The following is a 13,736-nucleotide window of genomic DNA, read 5'->3' as shown; positions in this document are numbered from 1 at the left end:
ATAAGCTAGTTAGTTAACTTTAGATATACTACTACTCCATAACCAATTATATTACACAATAAAATTATAGTTTGTATTATACTATAGAGATTTTAATTTTAAATAACTGGAATCTATATACATGGAGCGGGGAGTCTCTCAAAGAAATTTAGATTGAGTTTGAGCATTTCTTTGTTCTATTCTTCGAGGAGGTTGAACTCTAGCTCCTACCCAATTATATCTAAACCCTATTTCATGAGCCAATATTTCTCCGAATCCTAACATCATCCCATTTATAAATGGTAATATTAAATTTACTGCTCCCTTCTTTAGTATATCCCAGATATTAAATGATAATACCAATTGATTTTCTTCAGCTTCTTCTTTGCGACTCTGATTAATTAATTCTTCTGTGTTTAAAACATCTTCATCGTTAACAATTTCATCCGATGAAGATTGGAGTCTTAATACACTTAAATCATTTTCTTCTGTTATAGCATCTACATCAGCAGGAACTTCTTCTACTTCGTCATCTCTCTTAGCTTCTCCTTCAAATATAACTTCATCTTCTGTATCATTTAATATAGTTTGTTCTGAAGCACTCAACCCACTATTGCCTTCAGTAGTAGAACTAAAATCAGAATCTGAATTAGAACTTGTCCATTCTTGTGATATCGTCGACATTTTCTAAATTCTATACAATTGTAATATACCTATACTATTCAATTAGCTAACACTATACAAGTTCCAGAATTGATCGATAATCTGGCCACTAGTTCAGTTTTGGTTGTGCCTTCGCAAATAGTTTTTAGTTCTGTTCATGGCGCACAAAAACACACAAAAAAAAAGTCTAATATATGCATCCATTTACATTCTATAAAGGTACAGTAACACATAAATATATACTCAATGGGTTAGAGAAGAATTGAATAAGATAAAATCATAGAATCTGTTTATACTTTAACTCCTACCGATTTACCTTCTCTTAATCTTTTTTCTGTTAAAGCTGCAATAATGGCAGCACCAGCACCTGAACCATCTTCAGCAGCAACAATTATAATTGGATCTTCTTCAGTTTCCCAATCAAATATATCTCTTAAACCCTTAGCAGCTCTTTCTTTAAATCCAGGATATTTATTATATACTGAACCATCAGCAGCAGCATGAGCAGTTTTATAACCTCTCTTTTTACAAATGGCTGCAATACCACAAATAGATAATCTAGCAGATCTTTCACCAATTAATTCGGCTATACGACGAATGATTTTTCTTTCTGGAGCAGTCGTTTGAATTTGTAATACTGAATTGAATAATTCTTCAACATCACTTAAATTTTCAAAAGGATCTTCTTCAATTTTAGATGGGAATGAAGTATCTAAAATGAATGGTTTATTCAATTTTGTTAAATCTTGATTTTTAAATATTAATTGACGTTCAGAAGCCAATTCAAGTAAAATTAATCTTAAGACTTCTCCTAAATAATAACCAGAAATCATCTTTTCAAATGATTGTTGACCTGGTCTTGGGGATTCTTTATCAATTTGAATATCATATTTAGTTCTTGGTAATACAAGATGTTCATTATCAAAGGCTCCATATTCACAATTAATTGCCATTGGAGAATCAGGTGAAACATCAGATTCTAATTTACCTTCTAATTTTGGAATATCCTTAACAACATCATAATATGCTCCATTACAACCAGTACCAAAAATTAAACCCATTTTAGCTTCTGGATCAGTATACATTGAAGCAACTAAAGTACCAGTTGTATCATTAATTAAAGCAACAACATTAATTGGAACTCCGAATTTTTCAATAGAAGCTTGTAATTGAGGTACAACATCATGGCCTTCAACACCTTCTATATCAAAACCTTTAGTCCATCTTTGTAATATACCATTATTAATAGAATGTTGAGTTGCAGGATAAGAAAATGTAAAACCTAAAGGTAATGGAGCAGTACAACCTTCAGGAAATTCTTCTTCAACAAATTTCTTTAAACATTCGGCAATAAAATCCCATAAAACTTCCTTTTTAGCAGTTCTCATACCTTCTGGTAAAGCATATTTAGATTGAGTAGTATCAAAATCATGATTACCACCAAGTTTAACTAAAACAACTCTTAAATTAGTTCCACCTAAATCAATGGCTAAATAATCACCTTTTTCTTTACCAGTTGGGAAATCTAATACCCAAGTTGGAATCATAGGAATATTCCCACCTTGTTTAGTTAAACCTTTTTCTAATTCAGTTATGAAATGATCAGTAATTTTCTTTAAAGTTCCAGCAGATACTGTTAATAAAGATTCTAATTTATGTAATTCATGAACTAAAACTTCAGGAACATCAAAAAATGAACCCTTTCTATGTTGAGGAGCTTTTGGACCCAAATGAACCATTTTGTGTATATAATTATATAATTATAAAATTATATTATTTATATGAACAATTAAATATAAAAATTAATTACTAGAAGAAATTAGAAATTTAAATATTTACACCTTCTTAAATATTAACAATAATTAATTTATTTTCAATCTCCCGACTTTACCAAAGTAAATATTTCAGTCCAGTTCCACCGTCGGACTTCAGCCGTCAGCGAGCGCACAGAATAAAAAAACGTCAAACGTCACAAATTACGCTGTAATTTTCGCTGGTTGTACCGGCATTTATTGCGTAAGGAGGTTGCCTCGTACATATTCCATTACCAATTAATGAGTAAATAGTATGTATAGTAAGTTGAATTATTAGTTGAATTATTAGTCAAACCATCTAATGATGATTTCAATGATAGTCTTGTGCCCAGTGCTGGCATTCATCACATGTTTTGTAGCGTATAAGAGTATATTTTGTAACTTGACTAAACCAACTGGTGACATTGCGCAGGACTCTAATATAATTTTGTGCTTATATTACACAGCTAACAAAAATTATAAACATTGTATACCCTACTTACTTAAAGTTCTCCTATAATAGAACTGTAGTACTAAAAATTTATTACACAGATTAAGGTAAATTTCTTTGTTTGTAGGGACCCTGCCTCCCTATTCACCACTGGTCTCTTGTTGTCTCATCAAACTTCTTCATAGCTTTCGCAACTTCTTTTAAATCCTCTCTAATATGCATAACGTACTGATTCATTTCATCAAAATTTTGTTTTCTATTAAGTAACTCCTTTGTAGCTTTACCTTTATCATCTTCTCTGAAAAAATCATTGAGCTTCTGTTGTTTGGCTGTATCATCATCATCATTATCTATTGTTGTCAGTTGTGATTTCATTAGACTCTTTTGCGTTTCCTTCGTCTTCATATCATCAAAATTCTGCATGGACATGGTAGTTAATAGTTTATTCTGCAGTTCTTTAAGCTTATTTAATTCTCCTTCAAATTTATCATTAAAGAATGATCCCTTTAATCTTACTTGTTCGGCCATAGTTTTAACATCATCTAATACATCTATTTGAGTCCATAATTTATCCAGATAGGTTACACTTGGTTTGGCACTCGGTATTCTATCTATAGTTCGTATACTATGTGTTTCTCCTCCCCCAGTAGAATATCCAAATGATTCAGCATTGGTATAAGTTGGTCCCAATCGTACCCCACTTGAACCAGATCTATTACTTTTAAATGTACTTAAATATTGTGGATTACCTGAGGATCCTATAGAAGATACTGAGGCATTATTAGTATGACGTGGTAGAGTAGGTCGATCACTATTCATTATGATATACTCAATTTATTAACAGTTCTACTAATAATATCTATAGAAAATTAAATGTTGATATGAATTTATAAATTTGTAACTTTTTATTTAGTTTCGTTTAGGCACACGCTTTTTTTTTGATGATGATCTACAAAGACTCAATTATTCAATTTACTCTAATTCCCCACAAAGTCATACATTACAGCATAATTTTGTTAAACACTAAACATTGGTGATGTTAAGGCATGAGGGTCATATACGGCATGATAGTCCAGGAATTGTTCATACTTCATCACCTTTGAAAAGAGTAGCGTCTTGGAAGAAATTACTATATTTGAAACAAGCATATCCTGATAATTATACTGATAAATCATTTTTATCACAATTGAAAAGGAATACAACCGTAGCCAAATATTCATATATTAGTTTAATTGAAGATTTCTCACTAATAATTCTTTATGTATCCAGTTTACTTTTGGTTGTTCTTGAATTTTCCGGGATATATCTTCATGGTTGGAGTTGTATTCTTCCCACATTTATTACAACAATATTATCAATAGTTGGATTTGGTATAGTACAATTCTATGATAGATTAATATTATCATCTGATTCAGCTTCCATAACTAGTTATTTAAATCTTAAATCATTTATATTAATAGTATTTATTCTATTAATTTTATCTCCCATATTAAAGTCATTAACTAAATCTTCAGCATCTGATTCAGTATGGGCATTATCATTTGTATTATGCCTATTTAATACCATTCTGCATGATTATTCTATGAATTCTTCATCAACTCATGGAAAAAATCTGCAAGTACTATCAGCCTATAAACCAACATTATCTACTAATATTTCCCTTTCAAATGCCATTGTATTGGCTTCAAGATTAACTTCAACATCTCAGGTATTCTTATTTATCTTATTCGCTATTCAGATAAATATTTTACTTCCATTATTTGACTTTAATGTTAGAAGACTTAAATTTCGGATTTTGCATCTCATTTTATTTATTAGTTTATTTACTGTTGTAAATTATTTGATATTTAAATTATTGGGCTTTAAAATACTTATCTATTGGATTATTTCAGTAGTATTTATTGTATTTGGAATGCCTTCTTACTTTTTATTCTTGCAGAGATATAAAAATGAACTACAAGGACCTTGGGATATACATAAACCAATAATTAATAGAAATTAATAGAAATTAATAGAAATTAACAATATTAATATTATATACAATTTGAGTTCGTATACCTTATATACAAGAATCATTAATAGTTTGTAAAAGACTTAACACAATTTTATAGTATCTTGTATATTATAGCTTCATTCATAGTGGTACTCTTACAAATTACTGCAAAATTGAGGCCCCACACATTAACCTCCATGAATTTCAAAATTTTACTACACACTCTTTCTTTTTGATTTTCAGTATCTCTGTTTATACGATAATTTATTTACCTATTTCTATCATTTACACATTGCAACTTGAGTTATATTTGACTTTTCATATACATTTAATTATTATGTTACTAACTATCAATGATTAAATAGGGTTTAGAATATTGTGGTCGTGTGCCGTTCAATTTTCGAAAAACTGACAAAATCTATTCACAAGTATATGATAACACTCACAGTAAAGTATGAATAATAATTAATAATTGATTGAAAAGTCATTAATAAAGCTATATTGAATATGGCTGATAATAACCGTAATGTTCCTGGTGATGGGAAGACAGCCAAGGGTCCATCTCTTGGAGAAAATAATCAACAAGGTGGTGCACCCAATCAACCAAGACCTCAAGGTAATGTTGCAGGAGCTAGTAGTAGACAACCTACAACAAGAGTTCAACAACCTCAATTTTCTCAAGCTGATTTAAATAAGATTGTGTTGGAATATCTTAATAAAAAAGGGTATCATAAGACAGAATCTATGTTAAGATTAGAAAGTTCCAATACTCCAACTCCACCAGTACCTCAAGTTAATTCATCAAATACTAGTTTAGCAAATCCTGGAGAACTTGATGGATCAAGTTTAAAGAGAGAACGAGATTTAAAGGATAAAATAACTAAAAGTGAACGAGAATTAAGAGATTTAAGAGATAGACAAGTTAGAATAGAACGAGAATTAAGAGAAACAAGAGATCGAGAACTTAGATTAGCTAAAGAAAAGGATTTAAGAGAATTAAAAGATCTAGAAGAAAAAATGAAAAGAGAAAATGATCCTTCGGTATATTTTACAGCCTATGGAATGTTAAGAAAATGGATTGATACATCATTAGATCTTTATAAACCAGAATTATCAAGAATATTATATCCATTATTTATACATTGTTTCTTGGAATTAATTTCAAAAAATTTCTTAACAGAAGCAAAGGAATTTTTTGATAAATATAAAGTTGAACATATTATTTTACATGGAATAGAAATTAATCAATTTGCAGGTATTTCATTACCTGAACATCTTAAAGAAAATGAATTAGCAATTGCATACAGAGATAATAAATATAGAATTATTGTTTCTAAAACTTCAATGAATTTATTATTATATTTCCTTCATGAAAATGATGCTGTTGGAGGTGCTATATTAATTCGTATAATTAATCAATATTTAGATCCTGTTATTTCAACCACAAGACCTGATAAAAGAAATGAAGAAGGTGAATCGAATCCAGAGGAAGGAATTCCAGCTTATGTTGCTAGAATTGATGATGTTGAAAAGTTCAATGAACAACCCGTTAAATTGGGTAAACATCAATTAGATCCTGAAGTTCAAAAAGAAATTGAAGCTGAATTAAAGATTAAAGATGAAAAGATTGAACCAGTTAATGGAGTGACTCTTGTAGATGAATTTCAAGAAATGACAAAACCTGAAACAGATTCTCCTGCTAGAGAAACATTACCATTGCCTTTAAAAGATTCATCTGATATTAAACGTATGATATTAGAAGTTGAAGATTCAAGATCAAAAATAAGGTTAGGTGCAATTCAAGCATCTTTACCATCTGTTTGTATGTACACTTTCCACAATAGTATTAATGAAATGACTTGTATTAATTTTAATGAGGATTCTAATTTAGTTGCTACAGGATTCCAAGATAGTTATGTTAAACTTTGGAGTTTGGACGGAAATCCATTGAAATCTGTATTTAAAAAGGATCGTAATAATAATGAAAATTCTAGAAAATTAATTGGACATAGTGGTCCAGTTTATGGTGTATCATTTTCTCCTGATAATAAATTTTTAATATCAGGATCTGAAGATAAAACTGTAAGATTATGGTCACTTGATTCATATACTTCATTAGTAGCATATAAAGGACATACTCAACCAATTTGGGATGTTAAGTTTTCTCCATTAGGACATTATTTTGCTACTGCTTCTCATGATCAAACTGCAAGATTATGGGCTACAGATCATATCTATCCGTTAAGAATATTTGCCGGACATATAAATGATGTGGATTGTGTTGAATTCCATCCAAATTCAAACTATGTTTTTACAGGCTCGTCAGATAAGACATGCCGTATGTGGGATGTTCAATCTGGTAATTGTGTTCGTGTGTTTATGGGGCATACTGGCGCAGTAAATTGTATGGCAGTATCTCCAGATGGTCGTTGGCTTGCTAGTGCAGGAGAAGATAGTGTAGTTAATATTTGGGATGCCGGGTCAGGGAGGAGGTTAAAAACAATGAAAGGTCATGGGCGATCTTCAATTTATTCCTTGGCATTTTCTAAAGATGGCGGAGTCTTAGTTAGTGGCGGTGCTGATAACTCTATTAGAGTATGGGATGTTAAAAAGAATACTAATGATGCTGGACCTGAACCAGAAGCTTTTTCTACTAGTGATAATGGAAATTCAAATGATAGAAGCAAAAATTCAGGTATAAATAAAAAGGAAATCATTGCCACTAGTGATCATATGACAGCCTATTTCACTAAGAAGTCTCCTGTTTATAAAGTTCACTTTACTAAAAGAAACTTATGTTTAGCAGGTGGAGTCTTTGTAAAGTAAGACTATTATCATAACCCTCTAAATTTTTATGTATATTTCGCGAATGTATTTTTACTATAATTAGTAACTTGGTAGTATTCAAAATTCTCTACATATTCTAACTTTGCAAAAATCGCTTAATGTTTGCAAAATTATATAAACTTACCATGACCTAATTAACAATAGTGCTAGGGAGATTTCGCGTTTTCTATTATTAGGGTGCAACATTTATTCGTCTTTGTGCCTACGTAAAACTTAAAAATAGGAATAGGAGAATAGCAAAGAGTTAGAATGGTTGCTCCCACTTACAATAAGTGACACTAACCATATAAAATTGAATTAGCCGATAGCCCAATTGAAGCAAAAAAAAGCAGATCATGGTTTCAAAAATAGCATCAAAACTTGTTATTTATCCATTTATACTTCATTAAATCGCTCAATTACATTGGTTAGTAAAACTATAAATAGTAGACAATTATCCTTTGAAGAAACTCTTTTTGCTTTTATAGTTCTATCTAATATCTATAAGTCGCTCATTATCGTTTAAATTATAGAAATTAAAATGAAATTTTCTACTGTCATTACTACCTTAATTGTTGCTGGATTTGTTTCTGCTGCTGAAACTTCTTCTTCTGCAGCCAAGACTACTTCCGCAGCCAAGTCTGAAGCTAAGTCTGAGGCTAAGTCTGAGGCTAAGTCTTCTGCTTCTGCTTCTGCTTCTGCTTCTGGTTCTGCCTCTGCCAAGGCTTCTTCTGCAGCCTCAAGTGGTTCATCTTCTGCTGCTGCTAGTTCACTGAAGGCTGAAGGTGCTGTTGTTGGTTTAGCTGGTGCAGGCTCATTAGCTGCTTTAGCTGGTGTTTTATTATTATAGTTTGGTATATTTGTATATCTATATTCTACATTAAATACCTTTAATCTACATTGTTTTACTTCTACTTTCATAACTATGTACATATATTCATAAACCAACCTTGTAGTAACTTCATTAAGCGCAACTTGACATGAGTGCAACCACTTAATCTGTCCTCGCCGCGCGCATATATAATCTAGTCTGCCTGATTAGGCAATAACTTGCAAAATTTATTCTTGAATCAAGTGAGTTTCTTGTGGGACTATATATATAGATAAAAAGTCTACATTTTCATAATTAATGTTAGTTTTCTATAAAGTATTTAACAACAACTTTGTCCTAATATGAATTTATTATTCGCACTCTTATTCACAAGTTTCTTCGTAAGTATCAGCCAAGCTGCTGATCAATCAGATGTTAATTTCTTAACTGCATTTGTTGGTGATTTCAAGGATCATAGAGGAGAATATATTTTATATTTGGCAACAGCAACTAATGTGCCTCCTGAAGTAACATCGTTGGCTTTAGAAATTGCAACATATACGGATGATTCATATACTACAATATTAGATGATCCAGAAATAGATATTTCTAGTTTGGAAGCCTTTGCTACTAACTTGCCTTGGTACACCAGAATAGAGGCTGAAGCAAATGAAGGTAATTCCAATCAAAACAATGAGGTAGAAATATCATTACATAGTGGGGAAAATGTCACTATTACTACCACTGATGAAAGTGTTTCTACCACTTTAAGTTCTTCAAGTACTACGCCAGCCATTTCTGATACTACTTCTGTTAATGGTGGTATATCGAGAACATATGCTCCAGTTGGTGCATTATTGGGAGTATTATTTCTTGGTCTTGGTTTACTATAGAATAATATATATTAAGTTAAGTAAATATAAATTTTTATAAAATATTGGCGAATTTTCATAGATAATTTATAACAAAATGTCCATTAAATTAAATTTAAAAGATCAATGCGAAATTCTTAAGTTCCAACTGAATAATTTATCCACAGATTGCTGATTTCTTGACACATTGACTTATAGAACTTCTCTCGTATAAGTATAATACAAAAATCGTTGGTAGCACAATTTGCAATTTTTGAACAAAACTTGTCTACTTTAGGTCGCACTTTCCCAATTGGGAAGCTAGTCTGCATAGACGAGGATAACTCTATTTCCTAATTAGGCCATTTGTAGTTTACATAGGCATTATATAAGTCTATAACTTTTAATATATATTTCAGAGATATTCTAGAATTGAAAAAGAGTTGAAATATACTTTTGCATCACTCTTGATCAACAGGAGCTGTTAAGAATAGAAGTAAATACTGCAAATTCCACAAGAAGTTATCTAAACAATCAACTGGAATATTATTAGAAAAATTGGCATTTGTGGATACCCGATGATAATTATTATAAGTACCCGTAGTATTATTAATTAGAAATACTAAGTTTTTATTAAGTAAATTCAAAGCATGTTCAAAATTCTGATTCTTATAAATATATTTTCTTGAATCATTTTGAACTCGATCATTTGCAATTCGTTCTGTTTTAGTACCATCGTAATTTAACAAATATTCAGTTACTTGATCTTGTATATTGGATTGTTTCTGATTTTTAAGATCTATAATTTGATCAGTCGTAGGATCTAGTATAATGATTGAGTCCGATAAAACCAACATCTTATACTTTAAATCGCAATTAGTTATATTGGCAATGATATTCATAACTTGAACAATATATGCCAAACCAGAATTTATTTGACAAATATTGGCTTCTCTAGGATCAATATTTATGTTTCCTGAAACATCTTTATATCGACTTAGTGGCTTAGAATTAGAATCACCATAGTAACAGATATCAAGCATTTCATTAACATTCGATGGAAACTCTAACCCCAATATTGAGAATCGAACAGAATTGTCTATATTTTCTATTTCAAATACTTCTCTTAATACTTTCGCAAATAACAGAATTTGTGACATTATCGAAGGAAATACATAAGTTCCTAAATTCTCCTCTATTGGTTCTAGTTCTGCCAGGAGTAATTCAACCAGGTTATCAGCTATTTCTTGAATTTTTGCAGCTCTATCCGTAATTAATTCTTTTAATTCATTTATATTTAACTTTGTTCTTAAAATCTCAGCTATGAGGTTTTCGTTTACAGTCTTTTGTTTCAGAAGTGATTTTTCTAATATGCCAATTTTGAAACGCAATCTTCCTATCAGTTCTTCTAGAGTTTCTATACCAGAACTTTTTTTTAATGAATGAACTGCTTCTGAAAATTGAATTAATAGATTATGCTTGACCATATGTAACTCTTTTAATGATTTTGATAACTTTAGAATTGATCGTATGGAATCATACGAATATGAGTTAGAAATTAATTTCTCTCGAGAAGTTTGTCTTCGTTTCTTCTTGGATAATTTAAGCTGATTAATATTAATTTTTAATGAATCTGGTAAGGTATAGAATCTTCCACTTAGATTCAAAACCATTGAATTATAATTAAAATAATCATCGTCAATATTTAATGAATGACCTAGAAAGACGAGATTTCTTAAATTGATTTTATATACTGACAATAAATTCCATGAATCATCATTAGTCGAGTCAATGGCATTAAATATCAGTCTATACCATAGTTTGACTATAATCTTATGACTTTGAGATGTTGTGGGTATGAATGGTAATGATATACTTGAAAAATTTGGACTCATATCACAATATTGAATTTCACTAACATAAATAAGTTTATCCTCATTACGTTCAATTACTAAATGTAAACTATAAAAAGTATCCAATAAAGTTCTATTATTTCTATTTAATAATTCTAATCCACCTTCTTGAGTCTCTATATTATCAAAATTCGGTAGTATACTATTTCGTCTACCAGATTTCAGGGTAGTGGAATTTACATTAATTGATTTCAAATGATGATTAAAATCTCCATCAATTTTATCATGTTTCAGATATAAGTTTCTAAACGATATTGCTCGTAGATATCTTAGCTTGTCGTCCTTATATCCAAACATTGTCAATTCATTGATTCATTTTTTGTAATCCAGCTGACTTAATACTCTTATTAATCACATAGTATATATATATATTGTAGTAACAATTTTCTGCACTTTGGACTCGACTGTCTCACCAAAGGAAAAAACTCAAGTAAAAAGATTAAGCTATCAATACCGATCATAGATACTTAATAATTGTGTTTTCACATTGATCTCAGAAGTATAGTTTGTGCGAATGTCGTTGAGTCAGAAAATGGCGTTCCTTGGACAGGACCAATACAGTAGTCCATCCGATCATTCACCGCGAGACAGACAGTCATCAGAGTCGGAGATTGAAATAGAAGAGACACTACCATTGAATATACTGCCTCGAAATGATTTAAGACAAACAGCTATTGTAAATAGTATTGGTGAACAAGTTGAAAAAAAGTTAGACTTTAATAGTTTGATACTAGAGGATAGTCCATCTATTTTACCAGCTAGAGGTTCTACAAAGAGAAAGCCACCTCCAACATTTGAAGAGACGACTCTGAATTCTATATTTAGTGAAGGCTCATTTGTTAATATTTTAAGTTCTCCAAGTCCTGACAGACCTAGTAGTGATAATGATATATCCAATTATGCTTCATATGGTGATGATGAACGTAGTAGTAAATTCTCAAGAGAGAGTTCAACTAATCAACTACATCTTGTCAATGCATCTCCACAAGTAGATGATCATCTGGAGTTTCATTTTCAAGATGCTCCACAATTACCAGGAGATGGAGATGGAAATGGAAATGGAAATGGAAGTGAAGATTTAACTTATTTTGAAGATCCTCTTGACCAACAAATGAGTCAGCCAGGATTTGAACCAATTTCACTGAATACATCATCTTCCACTAGTGATACCAGCTATTCAAATGACAAAATCAATCAGGGATTATATCCTAAAACGAGTCTTGGATCCACTCCAGCTGTAATACCCCAATTTGCAAGTTCAACTTCATGGAATAATACTTCCATTCCAAGAACTCCTATAACTCCAACTCAACTGTCAAGGCTACCACAAATGGCAAATCCAATAACTCCAATAGATTCATCAGAAATGTTTTCTAAAAACAAACTAATAAAATCACCAACTCCAAACCATAGTCAAAATCATAATCATAGTCATCGTCATTCAAGTTCTGTAAGTTCAATATTAAGTACTACATCTGTAGGGAATGTGAATCTAGCTACTCTTAAAAAGCAGTTAAATTTAAAGCCTGGTGAAGGTGAAAGATCTAATTATGTATCTATGATTAGAAAGACTGCGGGAACGGCATTTAATGAAACAGGACCAGGTAAATGGAAGTTACCTGTTGGAATTATGCCTGTAGATAAATCAAATTATCTTTATTCAAATAGGTATATGCGTAGAGATGGATTTACTAAGAATAAAAAGGGGGTTGAACTTAGACATGGGAAGTTAGAAAGACCATTATTGGCCGATGAAATTGATAATACTATGGATATTTCCAATGGAGTTGATCCAGTTCGTTCTTCATTATCTAAATCAGGAAGTATTAAATTATCTGATTCAAGTGTAGTTGTCAGTTCCAATGCTTCAGTTGATTATGGACTTCAAAGAATTTCTACTGATAATTCTATTGATCAGAGTTCATCAGGTTCACCTGGTAATACTTCAGATAATGGATTTGGATTCTATCAACATAAAGGGTATAGAGATGATGAAGAGACAGATGATGATAATTCTACGGAAGTCGATCCTGTTGAATATGGATTTGGAGTTGATTCTGAAGATCGACCTAGATTGACAGTTGCCAATCCTGATGATGATTGAATGATAAGTTAAGATTGAGTTAAGTTAAGAGTGTGAAATATTTAGAGTAACAGTATATATATATATATATATGTATATATATTCATTTAAAATGTATACGAACTATTAATGATAATTATATTGATAATAATAATATTATTAATAACCATATTAATAACAATACTAATAATAATATTAATGTTAATTATATTGATAATTAATGATATTGATTATGATAATGATATTTATGGAGATTTACACGTGACCCTATAACTGCCCAATAATTTTGAGGCAGTGCGCACGACCATCGACAAACAAATTTCGAATCAAACACGTCGAAGTTCCCCTACCGAAAAGTTTCACTACGACAACA

General features: G+C 30.9%; 9 protein-coding genes across 9 annotated transcripts; 5 read left to right on the top strand and 4 right to left on the bottom strand. All coding sequences in view use genetic code 12, as the record gives it.

The window, feature by feature from the left end:
- Window position 1: 1 nt before the first annotated feature.
- On the bottom strand, window positions 2-798 carry MIM1 (Mim1p). Its single transcript, XM_064882863.1, has one exon. The coding sequence runs from the start codon at window positions 661-663 to the stop codon at window positions 139-141; it is 525 nt and encodes a 174-aa protein (XP_064741184.1). The 5' UTR covers window positions 664-798; the 3' UTR covers window positions 2-138.
- On the bottom strand, window positions 798-2,569 carry HXK2 (hexokinase 2). Its single transcript, XM_064882850.1, has one exon. It carries the CDS (start codon window positions 2,379-2,381, stop codon window positions 933-935), a length of 1,449 nt encoding a protein of 482 aa, XP_064741183.1. The 5' UTR covers window positions 2,382-2,569; the 3' UTR covers window positions 798-932.
- A 423-nt stretch (window positions 2,570-2,992) lies between these two features.
- Window positions 2,993-3,770, bottom strand: RJT21DRAFT_12613 (uncharacterized protein). Its single transcript, XM_064882849.1, has one exon. The coding sequence runs from the start codon at window positions 3,703-3,705 to the stop codon at window positions 3,031-3,033; it is 675 nt and encodes a 224-aa protein (XP_064741182.1). The 5' UTR covers window positions 3,706-3,770; the 3' UTR covers window positions 2,993-3,030.
- Window positions 3,771-3,922: 152 nt separating this feature from the next.
- GPI2 (phosphatidylinositol N-acetylglucosaminyltransferase) lies at window positions 3,923-4,888 on the top strand (the record flags this gene model as incomplete). The annotated part of the gene is made up of 1 exon (XM_064884569.1): window positions 3,923-4,888. One exon carries the CDS (start codon window positions 3,923-3,925, stop codon window positions 4,886-4,888), a length of 966 nt encoding a protein of 321 aa, XP_064741181.1.
- A 390-nt stretch (window positions 4,889-5,278) lies between these two features.
- Window positions 5,279-7,754, top strand: RJT21DRAFT_91236 (chromatin modification protein). Its single transcript, XM_064885654.1, has one exon. The coding sequence runs from the start codon at window positions 5,387-5,389 to the stop codon at window positions 7,703-7,705; it is 2,319 nt and encodes a 772-aa protein (XP_064741180.1). The 5' UTR covers window positions 5,279-5,386; the 3' UTR covers window positions 7,706-7,754.
- Window positions 7,755-7,772: 18 nt separating this feature from the next.
- RBR1 (Rbr1p) lies at window positions 7,773-8,620 on the top strand. The gene has a single exon (XM_064880725.1). The coding sequence runs from the start codon at window positions 8,247-8,249 to the stop codon at window positions 8,553-8,555; it is 309 nt and encodes a 102-aa protein (XP_064741179.1). The 5' UTR covers window positions 7,773-8,246; the 3' UTR covers window positions 8,556-8,620.
- Window positions 8,621-8,798: 178 nt separating this feature from the next.
- On the top strand, window positions 8,799-9,536 carry RBR2 (putative lipase). The gene has a single exon (XM_064882843.1). The coding sequence runs from the start codon at window positions 8,879-8,881 to the stop codon at window positions 9,407-9,409; it is 531 nt and encodes a 176-aa protein (XP_064741178.1). The 5' UTR covers window positions 8,799-8,878; the 3' UTR covers window positions 9,410-9,536.
- A 1-nt stretch (window position 9,537) lies between these two features.
- Window positions 9,538-12,017, bottom strand: RJT21DRAFT_12595 (uncharacterized protein). Its single transcript, XM_064882845.1, has 2 exons — window positions 11,976-12,017; window positions 9,538-11,908 (listed from the first exon to the last, which is right to left on the bottom strand). The coding sequence occupies exon 2, from the start codon at window positions 11,575-11,577 to the stop codon at window positions 9,829-9,831; it is 1,749 nt and encodes a 582-aa protein (XP_064741177.1). The 5' UTR covers window positions 11,578-11,908; window positions 11,976-12,017; the 3' UTR covers window positions 9,538-9,828.
- Window positions 12,018-12,319: 302 nt separating this feature from the next.
- RJT21DRAFT_117496 (uncharacterized protein) lies at window positions 12,320-13,531 on the top strand (the record flags this gene model as incomplete). Its single annotated transcript, XM_064880724.1, has 1 exon — window positions 12,320-13,531. A coding segment is annotated over exon 1 (989 nt), but the record flags the coding sequence as incomplete, so codon positions are not given.
- Window positions 13,532-13,736: the final 205 nt, after the last annotated feature.

This window comes from Scheffersomyces amazonensis, assembly GCF_036850825.1.
Source record: "Scheffersomyces amazonensis strain UFMG-HMD-26.3 chromosome Unknown RJT21scaffold_1, whole genome shotgun sequence".
Classification (NCBI taxonomy): domain Eukaryota; kingdom Fungi; phylum Ascomycota; class Pichiomycetes; order Serinales; family Debaryomycetaceae; genus Scheffersomyces; species Scheffersomyces amazonensis.
Note: the sequence above shows the minus strand (reverse complement) of the source record. Positions and strands in the feature narration are given on the sequence as shown.